The 24,346-nt window shown below is 41.8% G+C and overlaps 1 protein-coding gene across 1 annotated transcript in view; it reads left to right on the top strand.

Annotated features, from left to right (window-relative positions):
* Positions 1-24,346, top strand: part of LOC112554785 (anosmin-1-like) — a 50,080-nt gene that overhangs the window by 13,229 nt on the left and 12,505 nt on the right. The window contains exons 2-7 of the mRNA XM_025222814.1: positions 19,135-19,206; positions 19,438-19,506; positions 19,776-20,007; positions 20,331-20,494; positions 21,494-21,626; positions 23,126-23,256. Of these exons, the coding sequence (XP_025078599.1) occupies positions 19,135-19,206; positions 19,438-19,506; positions 19,776-20,007; positions 20,331-20,494; positions 21,494-21,626; positions 23,126-23,256 (801 nt within the window). The remainder of the gene's footprint in view (positions 1-19,134; positions 19,207-19,437; positions 19,507-19,775; positions 20,008-20,330; positions 20,495-21,493; positions 21,627-23,125; positions 23,257-24,346) is intronic.

Raw genomic sequence — 24,346 nt, 5'->3', positions numbered from 1 at the left:
TGATTCACATGAAAACCATCCCCGTCTGCTTGAGTACTTGAATTCTGGCACTTGTTATTATTTTTACGCCTTATATGGGCAACGGGGCAGGTAACTCTAGAGAAAATGGATGCTGGTAGTTACGTATGCCTTCTCATGTCCCAACCGTTGCTGGTTTGAATGTCAGACTTTTTACTAGTTTGTATTTGTAGTGTGGTAAGGGTGGCAGTGATTGTACTGTAATATTTGTAATTATTTGTAATTTTTAATCAAATATAAACATGGTGTGTGCAAGCAGCAAAGTTAGCATTCCCCCGAGGATGGGAAGATTTTATATGTATTATTCTGGATGTTGGTTACATGGAAGATGATGTGTGATATGTATGTGGCACGCATCTCCTCCCACACACACACACGCGCAAACACATGTTCGCCATATCACACATGTACACTATGTATACACATATCAAGCTGAAGGAGGGAAGACAGAAAAGACAGAGCTGTCACTGGCTGGGGGACACACCTCAAAGATCGCACGATGTATTGTCAGTGCGCATGTGCGAGAGTGCTGCTGACCTCCACCTTGACTTTCTATATTCTGCCAACGTCAGGCTGGGGGTGCAACGACACACGGCAGTTAACCTACATTAATACATATCGTCTGTCCTGTGTGTGTTGAACCCGATAGTGCGTGCACACAGAGAGGGAGGATGGCGCTGGGTAAACAGTCAGCTGAATGGCGGTGCCGTGTGCAAAACTGTTTTCATGCGCTAATCCTACCTCACCCATGTATCAGCTCGTCATCATGTCCTCCACCACATCCTCAGTGATGTCATCATACTTATACATTCATACACCTATACATGTACCTCTATAGTGAGCAGTGACAACATAATACTGCTATGTCCCTGTCACAGTTGTATCTAACCACAACTTATGTCAGTGACAGGTCATCAGGTTGTACATACGTAAAATCAGACTTTTAAAAATATACGGAAATAAACAAACAAATCAGTCTGTGACAGTAATATTGCGATGTCAGTAACTTCGTGGAGTTCAGGACTGAGTGAGATGCGAATAACAATCCGGAAATAATTTTGTTTATCACTTATTCGTATGTTGACTTTCCATCTCTGACATCACCATCCATTGACTACCTGACCACTTCATTTTATCAACTCATTGACCGTGTCCTTTAGATTATCATCAAACTCATTGACTGCGTTGTTCATGTTATCGTCAACTCATTGATTTTTTTTAAATTTCTGTGCATCCGGGATGTGTGAGGTAGGTAGATACCCGCTCACCTACCCAGGGGCGTTGCATCGGAGGAAGGTGGTGTGCATCACGTATCAGCTGATGCACTGATAACGAGTTGTCAGGTGTGTACACGCAGCTCCTGCTTGCCACCCTCGACAGACTTCCGAGACGACGACCTTTGACATTTTGTGCTTAATGTTAACGTTTTACGAAGGGCCATGCAGCTTTCTTATTTTTTCATTTGCAAAATTTATAATGTATAATAATGTATACAATACCCATGAATTTTCGCTGATGCAGCAGATTCACCTCACCTATTTGGGTGGCTTCATTTGGTTTAGTATTTATTGTTACTAAATTTCATTGATCACCCCCTTCTTCCCATCACTCTCATCTCCCATACCCCACCCCACTCACCCTCAGTTCCCGGCTGAGCTTGGAGTTCCGCAGCTATGATAAGCCATCCGGCGACCACCCGGGTGCTGGGTGTCAAAAAGCACCTGCATTATCCTGCAGAGGGACTTGTTTCAAGCACCCACATCGAGGCTGTTTGATCACATGATTGGTTCCATAAATTCCCTGCCCCTCCAGGGCGGTTGTCTCCACTCCAGAATTTCACTCCGCGGTCAGCAGTGACTCATCAGTCGATTGTTTCTGACACCCCCGGCTTCTTGAAGGAGGCTTCAAGGGGGAGAAGAAATACAAGGAACTAAAAGTTTTCATCGCCTCGGGGAAAAAGAGTTTGCTAAGGGGCTGCCTGGATACTTGCCTAGCACGGGTGAATTCAACCTTTGCCCCCAGCACCCCCCAACACCAGTGGCGGCAACACGGAGGGTTAAGCTCGTCTTGACTTTGTGATTGCCGTCCAACTCTGCTGCTGTGAGTGTGAACTCTTACACCGGGACACCTGAGACATTGTAAAGTGAGGTTTGTACAGCGAGGTGTATGATACACCTGCTAAAAACTGGCGAACAAATATGGAGAATACTGAGCTTGCTCAGAGTAAATACACTGAGACTGCATGCGATGATATTTTATACAGCTTTCATAAAGCCAATCTGTGTGTCGCATTAAAGGCGTACTAGAGTCCATTTTTTCTTTTTACTCGGGTAAGATACTGTTTTCCCAGTTCTGGTTCTTCCTTTCTTGAGATACATGCTCAGAACGAGGTCAGAATGATAGAAAGGACTATTCAGGGATGTCAAAACTAAACTCAGAAAAAAAATTGGACCTTATGTCATTGATGAAATCGCCATGCACTCTTAATTTTAAAGGGAGACGGAGATAGGCCTTGCAAGCCGGAGGGCATGATTAAATGGCGGAACAGCCAGCAAGGATGTCAGTTTATTGATAATTGGCAGAGGAAATGTGATGCTGATGTCGTTAATGACAAGTTGATTGCCTCGTGTCTTGCTAACGGTCACAAGAATTAACTGGGATGATGAACCACTTCGACCGCATTTCCATCTCCCCCTCCTCCTCCCTTCGAGAAACTGTTGTGATGAGAAAGAGTTGGAGTGGCTAGCTGTGTCAACTTTCGCATCTGTAGGTGAGGATGCTCACGCATATGCTACAATATTAATATTTAAATATAATAAAAGAAAGACGACTTGCTCTCTCTATATATCACAATAAACAGTATATTAGTGAATGGAGAAATATACCAGAAAAACTTAGAAGAAATAAATAAAAAATGTACATTAGTAAATGTTAAAAATAGAAGGAAAGAAAGGCAGAAAATCGAAAATATTAGTGAACCTCTCTGTCGAGGAAATAAATGACGAGCTATTTAAAGGTGCAACAACATTTTCTCGGGTGAGCAAACAACTTGTCCCTGGAGATCAACAATAGATGAAGAATTTCATTTACTTTTGTCTTGAAAGCCCAAAAGAATGTAGGAGGGATAGATAGAAAGAAAGAAATGACTGAGATGCATAGAATATGTTGTGTAGACCAAAGACCACACTACTGAAGGGATCGCCAGATAAGTATATAGGTCGTTTGACACCTGTGGTGTAATTTGCATTCTGTATTCATTCTCTTTTGCCGAAGGACAACAAAGGCAACATTCTGCGGACCGACATTTTAGTCTGGTCTTTCTCGAATTCCATAAGTGCTGTGCTTTTAACACCTGCCAGGACTGGCACACCTGTATTTGTTTTTTTTTTTTTGCCGTTGACTCGCGATCTTAATTAGGTGTTATCCATATTAGTGTCAACTGACTGCAAGGAATAAATCGAGGGTATTAGGGTTGCCATAAACAGACTGGCAAGTGTGGGTCTTGTCTACTTGTTCCTCGGGTCTTTATTCTCTCGGTTCGTCTCCAGTCCTGTAGATGTTGCCCTCGGGGGATTTGCCCTCCGTCAAATTCTAAAAGTTAAAATACGATTGTAACAAAAGTTGCCTTCAAAGAAGAATGAGAGAAGAGTCGGGTCATGCCAAGAATGTTCTTCAAGCGACTGTCACCACCGTAATCTTCAAGATTAAGAAATACCAATGTCTGAGTTGAAATTGAATAAAGTTAAAGAACAATTTAAAAAGTTTGCAGTTGGGACTGTCCAAGACTTAAGTGATGAAGAGTTATTTAAACTAAAGTTACAGAGGGATTAACAAGGAGGTTGTAAACTCTGGTTTGTAATTAAACTCATTCTACCTCCCCTCCTCCCCCTGGCAGCTAATTATGGTTACTCAGGTATTACCTGGCTTAACGAATGTGTAAGTGTAGAAAATCAGAGTTGTGTCCCTTGGTGATGGCATGCCCTTCGTTACTCACTCTTCAACGACTAATGATCGCGTGACACAAGCACGCATGCGCACAGAAGCGTAGTTAATTGTTGAGTGTAGAGGTTTGTCGATTGGTTTGCTGATTTATTTGGTAAGAAATTGTTACCACCTAGTTGTGATTTGGGGCTGTAGAAACAAAAAGCAATGAAGGGGTAAGACGAAGAGCCTCACCCCACTTCCGCTGATGGACTTAAAGAAGAATGACCGAAAACTCCTCACCGGAAGTCAGGCACTGCTGCATGTTGTTCTGGCAAATGATGATAAGGCTAGCCAGACTGTCCTTTCTTTCATCTACCTAAGCTTTCCTGAATAAGGTCCATTAGGGGTGGGTGGGTAGAAAGATGCGGGCTCAGATTCCCGACACTGTTTCCCCGGACGTGAGAGAGAATGTAGGGTGGGACTTAGGAGAATTGTCGGTGTATGTCACGTGGTCCCTGCACCAGGGTATCCGGCAGGGTGCAGGTAGGCAGTGCGTGCTTTTCTGACGGCTGCATTCTGATGGCTTGCCCTCAGGGTGTGTGCGTGCATTTTACTCCACCCCAGAGCATGTGTACCCCTCGGCCCGAGGCCAAAGAGAACGGAGACCAGCCCGTGTGTTTATCTTTACATGGTTTTTGTTACCACGACAAACATTACACAATTTATACTCACCTAGACAACACATCACTTGTTTCCACTCTTACCTAAACTATTTATAACCTCGACAGAAATTCACTTTATGATTTTAATGTTTTCATGACAGGTAATAAAATACTTAATGTTCTTGACATCCACGCTCATAATCCAAGTGTTAGCCTCCTTCATTCCCGTGCTCATCATTTGTTTTCATTGCTAATATTTTTTGACATCTTTTAACGCTTCACCTTGCAACGAACTTTATTCTTACTTTTATTTCTAACTTTTATTTGTGACAAGAACACCTTCCCATGCTCTAATTGCCCACTGGGACAAATAAAGTTGATCATTGCCATCACAAGATGCCCGTATGTTATGTTCGAATATTATGTCCATGTCATAGGAGGTTGAATGGTCTGGCCTGTCTTCTGTCCTGGTCACTCATAAAATTTGTTTCTTCTTACTAATTTTTTTTAAGCTGTCGTTTATTACTAGAAATCCACATTACATAAATATATATTTGGACTGGTACGAAATCACAACCGGTTATTACTCGAGGAGAACGAGTGGACAGGTGCAACACAGTCATGTATGTTTAGTGTTCATTTAAAAAATAACTTGTTTTTTATATGAAGGAAAATATTCTTATCGAACAATACATTAGGAATTTATTCAGTTAATGATTGTTTTACAATCTATGTGCTTACAATGAGATGTACACGAACTATGGTAACATCAAAAGAAAGAGTTAAATTCTCCGCTAACTGTAATTTCAAAGTTGCTTAGTTGCTCACGGTCCACATGGTGTCAGAACAATTTATCTCCGTGCTTCCTTGTGATTTTTAAATAAATGATTAACCTTTTATTTTAGTCTCTAGTTCGCCTTTAAGTCAGTAAGTCGATTGTCGGGGCGATATTAAGTACAAAAGAGTTCTACTCTGTTCCCCCTTGTTTTACCTCCACACCTCCTACACTCGCTCATTCATTAAGCATGGAATGTCAAAGCTGTTTGTGTTCGCCATTTTAAGGGCATTACACTAGTCTCGTGCCGCGCAAGCGCAAATCCCAATCCCATTTACCTATTGAGGCGACAGTAGGTAATGACAAGTAATTTGATTTTAAAGAGGTCGAAATTTATGGAGCTTTTGTTAAGACATTTGTTTTTATTAGTAGCTAAATGGTCAGATCTTGATGAGCCATCACACCTGTGCACTTCTTCTTCAACAAACAAACCAACAAACAAGCAAAAACCTCAAAATAAACATCCTAGCCAGCAAAAATTAGTAATAAGAGAGGTGCGTGAAAAATTAGGAATTTTGTTGGTAAGTTTTATGATTCCCCAGCCCCCTGCACATGCGCACTCACACACACACACTTTCACCATTCCACTTGTTGCTGTCAATGTGGTTGTCGCTGTGGAATCCATCTGTGATACGCCAACGACCTTCCCTTGAACACCTCAAGTAGGAGAGGTTACAGAAGGGCGAGTTTGCACTGCCTGACCCCGATCGTGCTTGGCGAGGAGCTTATTATTTACCAGTTGATGACAGGCTAAGGTGCCAGGGGAGGTGAGTCTGACAGAGGGTGGAGGTTAGGGGTAGCATACTCTTGGCTCACCCCTGTGGGTGGAGGGAGGCTCATTGTCCACGTCACAAAAATGGCGGGATGTTTGTTGACCCAATTATCGTAGCTCAACGGGTATGCAAACGGTTTTGTAAACAGTGACAACAAAAGATTGTGAGATTGTTCCTTCAACCCTGTCACGGCATGAAAAGGGGGCGTTAACTCTTGACACTTCAGTGTTTCTTGCTCATCCAGCAAGTAAACGTATGTCTGTCGACTATGTGGACAAGAGGAAAGGTTGTAAACAAGAGGTGAGACACTCGTACTGAGCTCGATGGCAAAGAAGACCTCAGGTATCTGGGTGGAAATCTCAGACTTTATACACCGTGTACGAGAAGTGCCGGTGTGTAGGGAGGTAATGAAGGTTGGGTGTAAGGACAGAATGTATGCACAGGTAAACAATAATTTGTCAATGTTGTGAGTGACAAGAAACCAGTCGGTGCATCCGTAGCTGTGGCCATTAGAGCTTGAGAAGGTTTCTGTATGGGCTCCCAGTGTCATTCAAGGAGCCGAAAACAAGTAAATTAGCCAACTTTTTATTTTTTACTTTCATAGATTTGCATTCAATGTTAATGATATGTCATAAATTTTCCGCTGGGTTGTGAACCACCGTTTGCCAACTGCCATAACCAGCCAAGGGAGGTTCGTCTGGCTTGCCTGCGTGCGGTCCGCACCTTTAGACACTGCTGACCTTTGACCTGCGACGAGCGCTGCAATTTTCCGGATCTGTGGTTGCCTTGTAGGAGCCCAAGCAGTCGGTGCAACCCTACAGCTCCAGGTCCCGCAGTTCGTCTTACAGTCTGTCTTTTCTGTCCTCTTCTTTTGTCTTCTGCTCAGCTGCAATGGAGGAAGGATCAAAAGAAGAGATAGACAGACCTGCGATCCTCTCCTCCATTCTCAAAAAGGGATTGGTTGAGCTCTCGTGTCAACAAATAAGAAGAAAGTTTCATTAAAAAAGTAGACGTGTAAAAGTATTCTAAAATAACATAAATAGAAAGTAGCAGTGGATTTGAGTTCAAAACAAAATTGAATAGTGTTAATTTAAACTTCTCGATGTCAGCTGTTTCTCCACTTCCTGAACGAGTGAGTGGAAAGGTCAAATGCCGTGTGTCTGAAGACTAAGACGAATATATTGCTCGCACTCTTTTGTATTTTTTTTCTGTTTTTTTTTTTTCTTTGATTTTTTTTTATTATTCGTAGTAGGAAGAGAAGTTTAGCGCCGAGTCGTCTGCGGTGTCATTCACAAACATTATTTACTGTAGCTGCTTTAAAGCACTTGAGCAAAATTAGGAACAGAATCCTATGTAGCTGAAACTAGTTCTTGTTTAATCACATCTTTACCAAAAAACAAACCACAGTCCTCCTGAGCAAGGTTCGGAAATAATCGCTGATATAAACACGGCTTAAATTGTTTTTCTTCGCTTGGTGGCAGAGACATAAATGTGACTAGCTAGTAGTTTATTATACAACAAAAAATAATAAATAATAGGGTAGAAAACCTGATACCTTTATATTTATTTATTTCAATCGCATCGATAGGGTTAGGTGAGCTTCCCTGATGGACAGCTTAGCTTATCGGTACCGGGAAGCGAACCACTTCCTCTTTCCTTCCAACTACCCCCAGCAGACAATTGTACCCGAGTCAAAAGAATCGTTGCGGAAGTAGAGGACATGGTTACACCTTCCCAATGGAGTCCCTAGAGTTGGTTCACCTGTAGTCATTAAATATTCAGGTCCTGTTTGTATAAACACTTTGTTCGCGTATTTGTGTGGTTTGAGGACAAGATCCACACGAGGGAGTAGGGTGAGGTTGTGGAGGAGTGTACGAGGACTTGCAGCAGCAACACCAGCACCACGTGACGCCGTGTTAACGGTCGGGGAAGCTACCCAAACGTCTGTAATGCTTCCAAAGAACACAGAGGATTTGGAACTGTCAAATACTGGGACCACCTTGATAACAGGCGCTTTAAAATAAAAGAAGAAAAAAAAAAAAAAAGGAAGGAGGGAAACCTTGCGCCTTGAAGTTGGCTTTGAAGTAATGTCCCCTTGCATGGGTCCTAAAATGTTGCTCATTTCCTGGCGGGGAATATATTTTACTAGACAGCAGCTGGTTGTAAGCACACTTCATTCAGCGGCGAAAGTTCATTGACAAAAAACAAAATAGGGGGGGCGCAAACAGGCTTTTAAAACCAATCTCCGTGATGTGTTGGAGTGAACTGCGGTTGTCGCGAAGTCAATGTTGATCTGTCCTGCCAAACACCCTCTGACCCTTTACAAACGACCGTCCTCAGGTAAGGGTGCACAGAGAAACCTTCCAGCGCCAGGGACATACACATCGTTGTTGGTGTTCGTATCGCACTCTAGGAGGTAACACTCCACGGTCGTATCGATGGTGATACAGTGGCCCATACACCTTGTTTTTGTTTTTGTTTGTGATGACACACAGACTCGGAATCCTTGACATGGAGCAGACAAATAAATCTTGTGTATTAGTTTTATGTCCTGAAACATTCATGCAAAGAAGACAAAGTGGTATCAGATTCGAGCATAGATATAAAGAAACGATTATTATCTTCATTAATTTTTTTTCACATTCAAATTCTTGACATTATTTTGTTTCTTTGAAGAAAAGAACGGTGTGGCTATATGAGTGTTTACACAGTGTGTGTTTGTGAGAGAGAGAAAGAAGAATATACGAGTATATTTTTATGTATGTAAGAGAAAGAGAAAGAAGAATCTGTGTGTGTGAGAGAGAGAGAGAGAGCAAAATTTGTGTGTTTTGGAGGGTAAGGGTAATCAGAATACTAATAAATCAATCAAAATTACAGAAATTTCTCACTCAGTGAAATAAAAAATCAAGTAAAACTCATTCCAAATCGTAAAATAATATGAAGTAATAAATATAAACACAAAACTAAACAAAATGAAAACCAAATTAAAATATTTTGAGAACAAATCGAGTCGTTGTTTTTCCTAAAGAAATGGGTGATAATAAATGATGATGTTAAATGAAAACTGAAGTACTATTGCATGGAAACCATTTTATATATCCGGTAAGTGTGTCACCTTTAACATCACATAGTAGATGATCACATCTTAGTTTTAACCAGCAAGTTGCAGTTAGTCAAGTTCCTCACTGACAACTTTTTCTGTCTGTATCAGCAGCACCTGTCATTCGCGAATCGCCTTGAACTTGTCCAAAGGTCATGATGACAAGCTCCAGACAAGGCGTTACACAAACGAACTTTTTACTTTTTTTATTTTTTTAAATATATATATAATCTGCTGCTGAATCGTTTCACCGCCTTTCAGTTGCGCTTGACTAGTGAATGAGTAGATTAGTAAAACATGTCAACGCTTCCCCCGAGCGAGACCAGACGATACTAGACGACTGGAAAACAAGGCATTCGACCTTTGACCTCCGCATAACTCGGTTTCTATCCTGTGCATACCTCCCGGGCTGCCGGTCTGCTCGCTGGATGTGTCACCACAATAAACGGAATTAAAAACCCCGTGACAACCCCTTTAAGGAGTAACACCTGCTTTGTTTTTATTGTAAAGAATCCAGATGTGTTATCCACAGAAAGGTAAACATATCCCCGAGGCAGCGAGTGTAAGAAAACTATCGGATTGCGTAACAGAAAACCGTGCAGCTGGGTGCCGAGGTGATATAATCGTCAGGGTGGACACAGACGATGATGGAGGGAAGGGGTAGACTTTGGTGTATCCTCATTGTAGGGCTGGGAGAGGAGGTAGTGGTGTAAAGTGAGCTACCTCCATGGATTCTGAATGTTGGACCAGGAAAGAGAGAATGAAGAAATAAAGCCCGAGTGTAGGACGCATCGACGGATCCTGAGGGTGACGGAGTGTCTTCTCTGGACTGTGGAGCAACAGAATATTCGGGATGAGGAGTGGAGATAGTGATATTTACTTTGAGGTTAATATTTTCGGTTGTGGTTATTTTTATTTGAAGGCAGCATTTAGTTTGAGATTACCTGTAGTTTCAGTTACCTTTAGTTTAGTTACAATTTAGTCTGAGGTTGTTTTAGGTAACATTTTGTTTGTTTTCCCTCATTTGCTTCTTCTGTCGATTTTTAATTGTTACTGCAAGCTACTGGTTAGTTGTAACTGTCCTACCTATCACCTGGTCGTTAACCCTTTGGTTGTTGTCATGTTCTGTGTAACGGCTGTTCTCAAACACACCTGGACAGACTGACAATCAGAGGGTTAATGGGAAAAAAGATGACTCTACATTAAATATACATCCGTCGAGAAGAGGTATAACCAAACATAATAACTCTTTGAGGCAGATGTTGAGGAATTACAAAACCTTAATGTTTAATTTTCTTGAATGTGTTTGTATTGTGAAAAAAAACAAACAAAAACAACAACAAAAAAACCCCCAACCAACCAACCAAACAAACAAACAAAAAAAGAACAAAAAACAAAACAAAATAAAAAACCTGGCAGTATTAATGTCCTATTAAAATTTTCAGAAAAAATTGTTAATATCATTCTCAGGGCGCGTCTGAGTACCAATGCGATAAGGTTACTGGAACGAGAGGAGAAAAGTTATTGCCTCCTGTTGTCTTCCACATCCGGTTCCTGTGTGATTTACGATCATGGTAGACGAGAAACCGTGCGAAATCCGATCCCACTGCTTAAAGAATCATTTCATGGTGCCAAAAGATAGCCCCGACCTTCTCATTGTTGACGACTGGAGTACCCTGTGTTCCCTGCATGCACAGATAATGTTTCTGGGTGGGAAACACGAGGCAATGCACCCACACAACTACCCGCCTTGTCTCGCTGGTTTGCTCTTTCACCTGTGATGGGGCTCGGGCAGCTATTGGAACCCTAGTCGGGTAGCTTTGGCCTCGATACCCGAGGGCTTGTCAACATGATACAGGAAACGAGTTGCGCAAAGTTCGCATATAATGAATTTATGACTCTGAGAAAGTGTTTTCAACCAAATGGTGAAAGTTTGACCAAGTTTTGTCAAATTTCTGTATGGAGGTCGCAAGAAACCATCGGTTCAGGAGAGAAGGTTCGTGACATTATAAGTTTGGTCAACAAGCTAAGTTGAGAATTGTTTGTCAATACATTCCTCAACACATTTGCTATTACAATGGGGAGCAGCGGGAGTCTTAGTTAACAACACAATTTAAAAAAAAAACATTTGAGATGAGAGTACAGTCTATAAAATTGTTTTAAAGATTTTTATTAAATTTTGTGACGATATAATCAAACATAAAATAATCTGAAAATATAAGTGGTTACGAGAAAATGTGTGACTGTAATTAATGATTTTTTTGAAAAATATACTATATTTTCAAAAATAACTGTCAGACAGTAACCAAAATTATAAATTGAGTTTAGTGTCTTCTCTGTAAAGTACAAACTATTATCTAAATTTTTAAACATGCTCTCGTTCTTGCTCTGTCAGTAGGGTGCCTCGTTCTCAAACAACACCTGCAGGGACTGATGCCCTTGTCACGTCTGTCCATCCATTACTTCACCCATTAAAATCACTTCTCTCCCTTCCTTTCTCCCTTCGGAGTCGTCTTGCTGTCACCGTGGGAGGGGGCACCCCCAGTCTGAAATTTGTAACACTTCCCCACCTACCTCTCCCCCCTAACCCAGCCCCTATTAATTTCCATAGCGATATGTTTAGCCACCTCATAAATTTCACATCCAAAACTCTCGCAAGCACACCCACCCCCATTTTGTTTCTCTCCCCTTCCTCGGTTCGTGCTTTTCAGAGTCCAAGCAACTGCTCATTATTCACATAGGCCGGTGTATAAGGCTTCATGAATATTGATGGAATATGGGAGTTAGGGGTGGGGGAGACTGAGCGGTTAATTCAGACAAAATTGGTTTCGCTCTCACAATTCCAGCTATGCGAGACCCTCAGTCATAAATACCTGCTTGAATTATAACTATGCAATTGAGCCTTTCACATTGATAGAGGCTGGCCAAGGGGAGGCCACGCTGAGTCGCAAAAGACCGGGTGGTGGCGCTGGGGTAGTCAAACACATCGCATAGTGAAAGAGCAGGGGTGGTAATTCCCTCCCCACCCTACTTTTCCACCTTTCATTCCAGACGAGCACACGACGGGCAGTGTTCCAGTCCGCATGAGAAGACATGTTATGTCACAGGAGTGGTCTCCCCTGCTCGCTAGGTTATGCCCCCTGCTGCGAGAGCTCTATTCAGGGAAACAAGCGAAAAATAAGATGGTGTTGTAGACGATAAACTGGCGGAAGGGTGGGGGTAAGGGGAGGCTACCCTCCATGATGTTAGCAGACAAGGGAGAGGAGGATGTCACTGCTGCAAGGGAAAGAACTCGCCAAGCATTGTGAATAGACGTCACGCAGCGAACTTTGCACTTTCCCCTCCCACTGCCAGCTCCTCGCAGTGCTTCCTCTGTAACCACTCGACAAACCTCGATCCCTTTGTAATTATTTTGTTAATGTATATTTTAGATTATATAATAGTTATTTTGGGATTAGTGTTGGCGTTGTTGTTGAAAGAGAAGATAATAGCATTGTGGGAATTAATCAGAATCTTTTAGCTTTCCTTTTGCTGGCATCAGACGACATCTCTCAACTGGAATCATAAATAAATAAATTGTTACAACCGTGAAAAATATTTCATAGGACCCGTGGATTACCGCTGTGAACCAAATTAAATAAAAGGTTAACATCTAGTTTCTCGTTAATTTTTGCATCGTTCACACCCTCAACCGTACTCTCTGCACTATTTTCTCTCCTGTCCCTGTGAAGCGGTTGGTGCATCCATGTAGACTGGATATCTGGAGTGTCTGCACTTAAAACATGACACCACTTTGACAAGCAGGTGATAAAAGATGAATGGAATGTTCCAGGCCTTTATCAGGAGTTGATTGACAGACCACGTTTCACGGCTCAAAATAGTCGAGTGTCTTATTACGGTTTGTGTGTGTGGATGTGAGAGACTGGGTCTGGTCTCACCAAGGGTCACTTTGCAGTTTTAATTAAGAGCAAGTCTATCATACAACTGACATCTGTGACGGTTTAGTTTCAATTAACAGAGACATCCATCGGTTAGCCATTTAATTCAAGATGCTTTATTTATCTGTCACCCTTTAATTGGTATTGAGATATTCACTATAAATATATATTCACACACTTTCCTATCTAGAATGTTCTCATGTTCAAATCACGTGACCTTTATGGTTTATGGTTTATTTTTAAAGCACATGGAACAATCTATTTTTGTTTACTTTTCCTACACAGTAGCCATGCAATGCAATGAACCTATATATGTCTGTGTTTTGATTCTTATTAATTTTTTTCGATGGTTAAAAAAATAATTTCATGGATTAAAAATTAGAATTGTCACTCTCCCTTTTAATTATATTATCAAGCCTGCAAGAAATTGATAGGTGAAAGGTCAGGTTCTTCGCCTCCCCATTTCATATTTATCTGAATAACATAATTTTATTTTTAACACAGCTTGAAATGTTTTCTTGCAGTAAAATAATTTATTATAATAGTTGTCTAAAGGTATGACTGCAGACCACATATGTTCATCTAAGTATGTGTATACATTTAAAATTTTCGCATATGTCATCAGAAAGTGTAGAGACGACTGTAGACAAGAGTCTCACTGTAGGAAGGTCTGATCGCATTCGTCCTTTTTTTTTTTCTTTCTTTCTTTTCTTTTGAGTAAACAATGCGAACCTTCCATGTTGGTGCAATCATAAATCTTTTCAAAAAAATGTTAGGCATTCACTCGGCCTGTCACCAAGGTCGCCCGCGTCCTCGTTATCACCAGATCACGTGACATGATTGTGTGTAGAAACGTTGTTTGATGACTTGACACAGAAGCGATAAGGTACAGCAAGCAGTAGCCTGGAGGTACAGAGATACCCCGAGGTTTCTGCACTCACTGTGCACCCTGCACCTGTAATGGCGCCCGTGGCTTCATCAGGTTGTAGATCCTACATGGCACTGACACCTGGAAGATTTAAAGAAGAACAAACAATACAGAGTTTCACTCAGAAAAAAAAATGGAGGAAGGGATTTCGGGTTAACAAGCATAAATTGTTTTCTTTCTAAAGGCAGGCGAGGTCGTGATTGCAGGAAATAAAAAAGGAAAATCTGCATGATAAAGCCCCAGCCTCGTGTTGCATCACCTGTCTTATTCCTCCTCCACCTGTACATACACTTCTGTAGGGGAGATACAAAGATACGAACCGGTCATGTAAGCTTTTGTCACTATATCAGAGCTGTAGTCATACCTTGTAGTTTTAGTTCAGTCTCGCAAACAAGCATGAGTGTGTGTGTGTCGAGTGTGTGTGTGGTCGTGGCGGATAGGGTGGGAAGAATTGAAGAGAGAAATAAAGACAAAGCCCCTTTATCCACCTCAAGACTAAAACTCATTCACATTTAACATTCCACAACTCTTGTCTTCCATACTTCTCTTGCTCCCTGCACTCACCCCACCCACACCTGCCCTGTATGGAAGGTTGTGAATCACCGTCGTTGCCTCTGGTCATGGCCACCATCTCACCTCCACGTGGCTGTCGTCGCTTGTCTTGGCGTGGGTGCGAGGGCGTTGTGGTGTGGAGGTCGGTGAACAGACGTTGGTTTGTTTCAATCACGACCGTCTGTAATGTGAACCGTGCTCCTGCCAAACCTCGGCCGTTCATAGTTAAATAAATGTTTTCAAACCTCCACTACCCTCCTACGATGTGTTCAGTGCATTGGTGATGCTTCCAGAAATCTTCTTACGACTTCCTTTCGTCTTTATCCTCTCTCCCAATCTTTCTTTCTGTTCTTTTTTGTTTTTGTACATTAATCATTATTTCTTCTTTTCTAATTTCTTCAGCTTCCTTTTTCTATTTTTTAACAGTTTTCTTACAAGCTTTTCTAAAAGTCTTCATAGCAGTCAACAAAGTTTTATGACCTTTCTACAAATGAGATTAAGAATTTTTGTGAGTGTTTTATTTTCCCCTCCTCTTTTTTCTCGTCTTGTTGTTGCTTTTGTTAAGTACATAAATTTTTATTTTCTTGTTCTATTTTGCAGAATGTTTTCTATCCTTGTGTTTGTGTTTAGTTTTATTGTTGTTTCCTTTTCCCTAAGAATCCTTGATGATAGGACTATCAAAGCTGAGTATCTACTGTCATCCTCCGGTAGTAATTAGTCATCCACATGCGTTCCCTCAACCTACTTCAAAAAGCAGGCATAATTCAGGGGGATTCATTGGACGACCTGGCAGGCAAGAGAGTATAAATGCTGAAGTTGACTTTTAAGGACAATGTTGGGAGTGGAGGAAGGATGATAGAGATTGGGTTTGGGGGGAGGAGAGACAGGGGAGGGGATATTTTGCAGAAGCCTCGTAGGCCTTTATCAGATCAAGGGTGTATTTAGTTGCCATGGTGCCTTATTTCAACATTGATCCATCTCTTTACCTTCCTGACCACTCTGTTTTTGTTATTTGAGTAGAAGCACTGTTACTCCATTGATGGGGCATCAGTCATGAACCAGGCCCCGTATGCAAGAAACACCGTTAGCCAATCGTCGCGATAGAGCCTTTCGGTCCGAAAGCTATAGCAGCGATAGTCTCCCCACTAACGTGGTATGCAGGGACACGCCGATAGAGCTCCACTAGCTTTCGGCGCGGGAAGGCAGTTCTATAAATAGCTTCCGGGTAGGCCGAATTTCATGCGTTACTGCGCATGTATTTGTTTTAAAAGTAGCGTTTACTTTTTCTCCCTGACGATGTCCTTTTGCAGAAAAACGGGAAACAAAACATATGCGACATGGAAATTAAAATTTTGTTAGAGGAGATATCCATGGAAAACAAAATTCTTTCCAGCTGCTTCTCCAACAAAAGAACGATGCCAAAAAAAAAAAAAAAAAACCCACCAAACAAACAAAACAAAACAAAAAAATTTGGAAAAAAAAATTGCGGCCAAGGTGTTGGCAAGCAGGGTGGCTGTTCTGTACCAGAAATAAAAGATAAATGGATCTACAAAAATAGACAAGGCTTCAAAAAAAAAAAAACCAAAAAAAAAAAAACCGAGGCAAATAAAACAGTTGGAGACAAGGGAATGCCACCACCTGAATATGAAGAGGCTGTTGCTGCAATCCTTGGCAATAACACCTACCCTGATCAGTGGTATTGGAGGTAAGTGACACATTAACTGGCTAAAAAAGTATATAAAACAGTAAATGACAGAATAATTACTTATTTTTATTTATATTTTTTATGAAATTATAATAGAAAATGTGATTATGTTTTGCAAATCAGCTGGATGTAGGGAGGGGAGCAGTGAAACATATTGTATGCGTTGGATGTTTAAATCACGCTTATAATTGTTAATATTACACGCTTTACATTCTTGGTAACTGGGGACACAGCACCACAGGTTGAAATGGGTTGGTTTAATCTTGCCTCAAATGCAACCATTATTTACTTTTCTTTTATTGTTTATACATCAGCTATATGCTTGTTGATTAAATGAAGTACAATTTTTAAAACATGTTTTTTATTCCAGTGAATGGTCCAGATTCACAGGAGGTAAGCAGGCTGAATAATTTCATGTTTTACGGTGGCTCTATTGTGAACTTTGCGCGCAGAATGCTGTGTTCTGAAGTTTGTGTGCAACATGTTGCCATCTCAACAATACACAATGTCTTAAAATTTACATAGTGAAATTTATTTTACTCTCAAACAGTTACAATCACACATTTTAAAACAAAAGCAAAATGAAAGTGAATAATTGCATCCACACACAAATATATATATCCACATTTAAATGATATTTTCTGTCCATTTTTGCAGGATTGATAATTTTCTGACACTTTACACTAAATCAGTTTGTGGATAACATCACTTTTCTTTAGAATGCTATTGATGTATATGCAGAAATCTAATTGCCACTCTTGCAAACATCATTTACTACATATTTTTCTTTGCTCTGCCACAGAATATTCAAGTCCCTTCAAATCGTTGACAAACTTCTATCCGTCAACACCACCCTGGACAACTGGAAAACCCTTAGAATGAAAAAAGAAAGACAGCCAGCAAAGGAGATACAGAGCAACAGCTCATGATATAACATTTCAAAGACCAAAAAGCAGTCTATTATAAGCCAAATGGAACTAGAAATTAAAATCTCAAACTAGAAGTCTGGCTGCTAAACGCTAAATAAGCAAGCTAGACAAAGAGAAAAATGATAATTAAAACTAGCAATACTGCCAGTGTATGCATTTTTGTATATTAGAGTGGATCTGTATACAGTTAAAAAATGTGGGTGACAGTACAAAGTCACACCCCCCCCCCCTGCAACAGCTACTCAAAAGTGAGATGCAATGCAAACTAAAAAATGTGGGTTACAGTACAAAGCATCAACACACACAAACTCATACACCTGCAACACATATTCTGAAGTGAGATGCAATGCGAAATTAAAAAAAATGTGGGTTACAGTACATAGTCTCAACACACACACACACTCACCTGTAACAGGTATTCAGAAGTGAGATGCAATGCAAAAAAAAAAAAGTGGGTTACATTACAAAGCATCAACACACACACACCCTGCAACAGGTATTTAGCAGTGAGATGCAATGCAAAATAAAAATTTGTGTACAGTACAAAGCCTCAACACACACAAACTCACACACCTGCAACACATATTCTGAAGTGAGATGCAAAGCAAAATGAAAAAATGTGGGTGACAGTACAAAGTCTCAACACACACACACACACCCTGCAACAGGTATTTAGCAGTGCAAACTAAACATTTTTGGGTTACAGTACAAAGGCTCAACACACACAAACTCTCTCACACAATGCAAATCCTATGTCAAAAACTAGAAGGTTTGACTGTCACATTACAGTCATGTTAGTCTCCACAATACCTAAGCTAGGGTGTTAATTTTGCCTTTTTCAAATTTAAAATATCATTTAAAAAGCAACTAATCATGGCTAAAATCAAATAGACAACAAGCTGAATAAGTTTTATTAGCAGATTAATAACTGATTTATTCAGTACCTGTAACAGTGGAGAAAGCGACGCACGTCGATTCGAGGATTCGATTGCTGCTGCAATGTCATTTGTCAGTTCTAAAACATCATGTCTTCTAAATTTATATTTCTGGTAAAGTTCTTGGTCGTTGTACCGGTCCACGGGAGGATTCCTGTCCCGAAAAACACGTTCGCGGCGCAAACAGCGTCGAATACGGTCCCCGAACCTCCAGTCCGCCATCTTGTGCTTTCGGTACGATAGCGAGCTAACGGAGGGGTGAGGCTCCATTAGCCGTAGAGCTACGATAGCCGGCTATCGGCGGTCCCTGCATGCGAATTTTCCCGCGCTATCGTGACGAAAGGGATATCGTACCTTTAGCGGCGCTATCGGTGCTCCCTGCTTACGGGGCCAGAAGTACAACCCTACACTCGGCTTTGCTTGCCCTCCCGTTATTTTCCTACTTATGTTACCTGTGGTTGCAAATAAAAAAAAATCCATGGAAGAAATTTTGGCAGACAGCAAATTTTGAGGGTGTCTTATAACAAGGAGAGGGAAAGGTACAAAGTTGTAGAGGACAGGAGAGAAATGGGGATCCAGAGTCACATCAGCAGGTTTTATTTAAACTTCGTGCCCGTTGCCCAACATGATCTGTTACTTTGGGACTTCAGACATAAATAAGTTTGTATCATGCAAAGCAGGACCTGCTGGACGGTCACAACAATGTTACATCTGTGGACCATCTGTTACATCTTCTCTAGGAAGCCCGAGAGAGACAGAGATGCAGAGACAAAGACAGTAAGAGGATTGTGATGCGATACACATTAATGATCGCATTTATTTTATTGTGTTTCAGGACACAGACCAGTCCGGCACGGCTTTCAGAAGCGCCATTCAGACTTGCCAGAGACACAATGTGTGTAAATGGGTAAGTCCGATGAACCACTCACACTTACTGTTGCCATTGTTAGAAGTTAGCTTAACATCCTCCCATTATTAACAACGGCCATTAGATAGTCTTTTAATCTCGTTTAGGACATTCAGACAGATCATACCTTCTTCTAAAATTAAAACATTCATTGTATTCCATCAGCTGCATACCAAGTGCTGCTCTCTGGCCTCAAAAATGTATTTAGTTCTTTCCTTTGATTGGTTTCAGTGTCTTTATGTCTGTGAGCGACCGGAAGACCAGTACACAGATTCTGAAAACTGTCTCCATGATTGCAGAGCAAGTATAATAGATGATGTTGTCATTGTGAGATGATGTAGCTTGAAGAGATGAAAACAGTGGTCGCGAGCACGCACACAGACACACAGACATACAGATGCTTGATTATATGAAGCTGTAACAGTTTTACGATTTTCTGTGAAGGTAAAAAAATTTATTTATTTTTAGCTATATTTTAAAATATGATTTAAAATATATTTGTTTATCGTTTCAAATTTTGAAACAAATCAGAACAAATTTAAACAGATTTCTGGTGATGTTTTCGACAGAACACGCGGACGAACAGTCGGAGTGCCAGTCGACAGGCCTGTGTCCATGCTTGCAGCTTTGTCAGCCTGACAGGAGCCTCCAAGACTGGCAACTGTCCGGCACCGGACACGCTGGTGGGGTTCGAATCTGCCTGCGTGGAGAGTTGCCATGGTGACGCAGACTGCCCCAACGCCCGGAAATGTTGCCACAACGGCTGCGGCAAAGTCTGCACTGAGCCGCATGACCCGGAAGGTGAGAGCTCAGTTGAAGTAAACAACAGGATGTTTGAAATAAACAAAAACAATCGTTGGAATAAACAAGAAGGCGTTTAAGACATACGACAGTTGATCACTTATGTTCTTCTGATAGAAGTTTTCTGGTATCGCCGATGGCTTAGTGTGTAGCAAGGCATGCCATTCGCTGGTTTTGAAATTTTGTGACAGACTGTCCATCCGTTAGAATGATGATCCAGTTCCTGTGATGAACTTGTGGTGAGGACTGGGGCTGATAAATCACCTGCCCCATTTCTTTTTTTTTACAAATCTGCAAAATATTGCATGCAATGGCTGTTGCAGCGCTGCCGGAAGTGCCCAGCAACATCACCTTCCGCCTGCTGGGCAATGGCGGCGTGCTGGTGCGCTGGGAGTTGATGCCAACAGACGACCTCCGACCTCTGGGGCCTGTCGTCTACATCCTGCGCTGGTGGTGCCCCTACATCTCTGGCGTCGTCACCGAGCTCGTAAGTCCCCGACTCGTGGCTGTTGTGGGCATGTTGATGAATGTGTAGAGAGGCCGTGGCAGATGACTGCACATTTGTGGAAGGGGATAACTTGGCTGCACAAGCAAACAAGTCACATGGCCACACAAACAAAGAAGTCACATGGCCACACAAACAAACAAGTCACATGGCCACACAAACAAACAAGTGACATGGCCGCGGTCCTCCTGTAGCTCGGTGGAGACGGCGGGGCTCGTGATTCTGATCCTAGGAGCTGGTGATACGTATCAGAGCCCCATTAGGGTGGGGCCTTGTGGGGCAGCTAGAATAGGGATCTAGTCTTGCATCGGGCCATTTCTGGTGCATACAGGGCTCCATCGGAGTGGAATAATCCACTCCTGATACTCGGTAATGCACCCCCTGCTGTTTGTTGCCGGTAGAATTCGCGTCCTAAGCGCGCTTGTTGTTGAAGATAGAGGACTGAAAACTGAAGGCAGCTTGTCGTTTAACGGGGAGGAGAGGGGAAGGTTAGAACGAATGTATTGTCCTTTTATTCCTGCCTGTTTCTCTCCGTCTCTTGTTACCACCCCGACTTTTAATTTATACATTTCTCTTTTCAGTAAACTTCCCCCCTCTCTCTCTGTCTCTGAATCTCTATTTGTCCTTGTGTTTCTGTGTCTCCCTGTGTCTCGGTCTGTCTTTCTCGGTTCACTACCCATCAGCCGCACATGTAATATGATGTCCTTTTCAGTGTGGAATAAAATTCATGAATGTTTTTGCATTTTGATTCCGTCCATCTAGTTCTTAAAAACATCCAGAAGTACTATAATTACTTTCTCTTACAACATTGTTATTCTTGATTTTGTTTTTCTTAGCTTTTAAATATAATTTTTTTTTACGGCTAAGCGCGCTCACGCACACACACACACACGCACACACCATATATATATATGAATGAACGCACTGACTAACAGCTGTAATTGTATATGTGTGATTCGACTGTTCGTCTCACGTTTGCAGACCGATCAGACAAAGATGCGACTGAAGGGCTACCCGACCGGCATCTACCCGGGGGCGAAATGTCACTTTATGGTTGCGTCAGTTAACACCCACGGGTCACGAGGCTTCTCGAAGGTCGCGCCATATATCAAGAGTAAGTAATCCGTTGACATCACCACTGACTAGACAGATGGCCTCGTACGTCAAGAGACGATTGGCCAAGTTCAGTGACCTGACCTTTTGCACGTGATGGGAGCTCATACATCGTCCCAGCGGGACTGGTGCCGGGTGTTGAATGTGTTATTTAGAATTATATTTACTTTGGAGTGTATTGCGGCCTGTCTGACATGTTTGATGTTTGACCTGCGGATTGTGTTCGTGTCGTGTGTAGACTGACCTTTGGCCTGAAGTAGCGTCATTTTGTTCTGACGTCACATTATTTTTACATCACAACATCTGTCAGCTTTGAAGAGCCTTGAGCTTGTCTACAAGAAAAGATAAAGCGCTATACAAACCAAACCTCCTCCTCCTCCTCCTCCTCCTCCTCCTCCTCCTCCTCATCATCATCATCATCATCATCATCTTCATTATCGTCATCAACGTTATCTGCTAATGAGTGCATTGCGGCCTGTCTGACATGTTGGATATTTGGCCTGCGGATTGTGTTCGTGTCGTGTGTAGACGTTGACCTTTGACCTGGAGTACCGTCATTTTATTCTGACGTCACACTAATTTTACGTCACACCATCTGTCATCTGTTGTTGTTGGTTTTTATGCTCTAACCTTTGTTCTCATTCTTCGTCTTTTACTTTTGATTGGTTTGTGCTTCTTGTCTTTCTTCTTCCTTTTTCTCTTTCTGTCTTTCTTTTCTTAAGTGGAATTGGATGTTAGAGTAAAGCCGCCTGTCCCTGAGATTTGTGGGTAAACGCGGTTAAGGTGAAATAGAATCTGTCATGCTCTAAATCTCTCCTGTAACTTATGGTTTGTTTTTATCCCTCGACAACCACTACAGGGTTGTAAAAGTTAATGGCGCGGTTCAAATATGTGTAGAAGCGGGTCTCCTTACACCCCTTCTTATCTCCAGACATGTTTCACCACATGTTTCTGTATTGTTTCCTTTTCTTTTGTCTTCTTCACATTTATGCACTTATGAGATTACTGTTTTCCTCTTTTTCTCCTTTCAAATTTTTACACTTTCTTTATACACTCATACAGGCGAAAGAGAGTTTGTTTAAGGTGACAGTTCTGTTTGAAAACATAAATAGAATACAGAAAAATTGTAGAAAATGTTAAAATTCTAACACAAAGTACAAAGACATGACTGACATGTCTGATGTAGTCATTAGAGAGAATTGGGGGTGGAAAAGAAATGAAAGGCTGGTTTTAAAGTTCTAATGTGAGCAAATACAAACAGCTTCACATTACACAATAAAATCGGTAAACGAACACCATTATATATTCATTTGCTATCAATTCCATTATCACCAGGTGTGAAGTCTAGTCACCTGGTTGGGTATTTTACCGCCCCGCCGCATAGCTTAGAATTTTGAGGGCGATCCGCAAAAAGAAAAATGTGGCCACCCCTGGTTTATAGCTTGTTATTGTGTTGTAGTTTATTGCTATGTTGTAATATCTACTACTTTCTATCTTTAGAGTTCATGCCGCCGTCGCCCCCGGAGCACCTGGAGGAGGCCCGCAGCATTGTTAAAGACGGGAATGTGGATGTGAAAATACAGTGGCAACCTCCTCTGTACACAGATGGGCTGCTGATACACAAATATGAGGTGAGTGACTGCCCACACACACACACGCATGCACGCACGCCTTTCCTAAAGTGTTTTATCAAATTATGCACGCTGCCTGCACCAGGCGGGGGATGGTTTGAGTCATCAGGACCTGGATTGCATCACCTGCAGTTGGTGGACAGTTGCACTGAAAGGTGTCACCGTGCACCTGGCTCTCGAGGCTGGATGTCGACAGAGTTCACACTGCAAGGGTTTTCAGGGCAAGGATAATGCACAGCAGGATGGCCTTGTCATGCAAATTAATGTTGTAGTGTGGAGACATTGAGATGTTACTTTGCGAACACCCGCGCTACAGTCATCGTGGAAAACAACAACGTTCTTGTCCAGGAAGACATCTAGAATTTTTTTTTTTAGCCAAAAAACGCCAACCCTATTCTGATGCGCAAAAATTATTTAGGAAAACAAACTCCGACCAAGGCTCTTACCGTTTGTATTTTGGATGTTTCGGTCACCTGTATCTTACTCTTCCAAATCACCTGCAATGAAACTATTTCCATTTTTGTCTCGTCAAGTATTCAAGGTGGCCACAGAAATGGATTTTCTTTTTAGGCGAAGTAAAAAAAAAAAAAAATTTAAATGTTAATATTTCAAATTATAATCATGGTTATGCATGACCGCGAAATTTTCCGTCAGTGGTATGAAGCAGCCGTGTTATCACGCTTGAATAATCGGCGACCGAGCGAGTCTTGACGTGCTCCGAGTGCATACAAGCAAATAACATGCCTGTCTACGCATGCGCGAGCAAGTATGAGACTCTTGCACACAAGAAAGCCTTGTGTAACAGTTCATTAGATATGCAAGAGGAGCATGTGGCCTTCTACACTTTCAGTTGAAAGCTGCATGGCTGATTCCAAGTTTATGACTCAAATTCATTCTCCATATTCTGTTCATGTTCACACAGCGTCCCCTGTCAACCCCCACCCCACTACTCCATGCACCCCCATCAAGGAGGTGCACAAGCTTGCACAAAAGAATGCTTCTAGTCGGGGGGACACAATGCAGATGGCTGCCCAAAGTTGCCGAGCCTAGCGTGGCAAGATCCTGTTTGTTATGAGTGAATGGGGCTTTT

Source organism: Pomacea canaliculata, linkage group LG14, assembly GCF_003073045.1.
Source record: "Pomacea canaliculata isolate SZHN2017 linkage group LG14, ASM307304v1, whole genome shotgun sequence".
Lineage (NCBI taxonomy): Eukaryota > Metazoa > Mollusca > Gastropoda > Architaenioglossa > Ampullariidae > Pomacea > Pomacea canaliculata.
The sequence above is the reverse complement of the archived record's forward strand: the minus strand, read 5'-3'. Positions and strand labels throughout refer to the sequence as shown.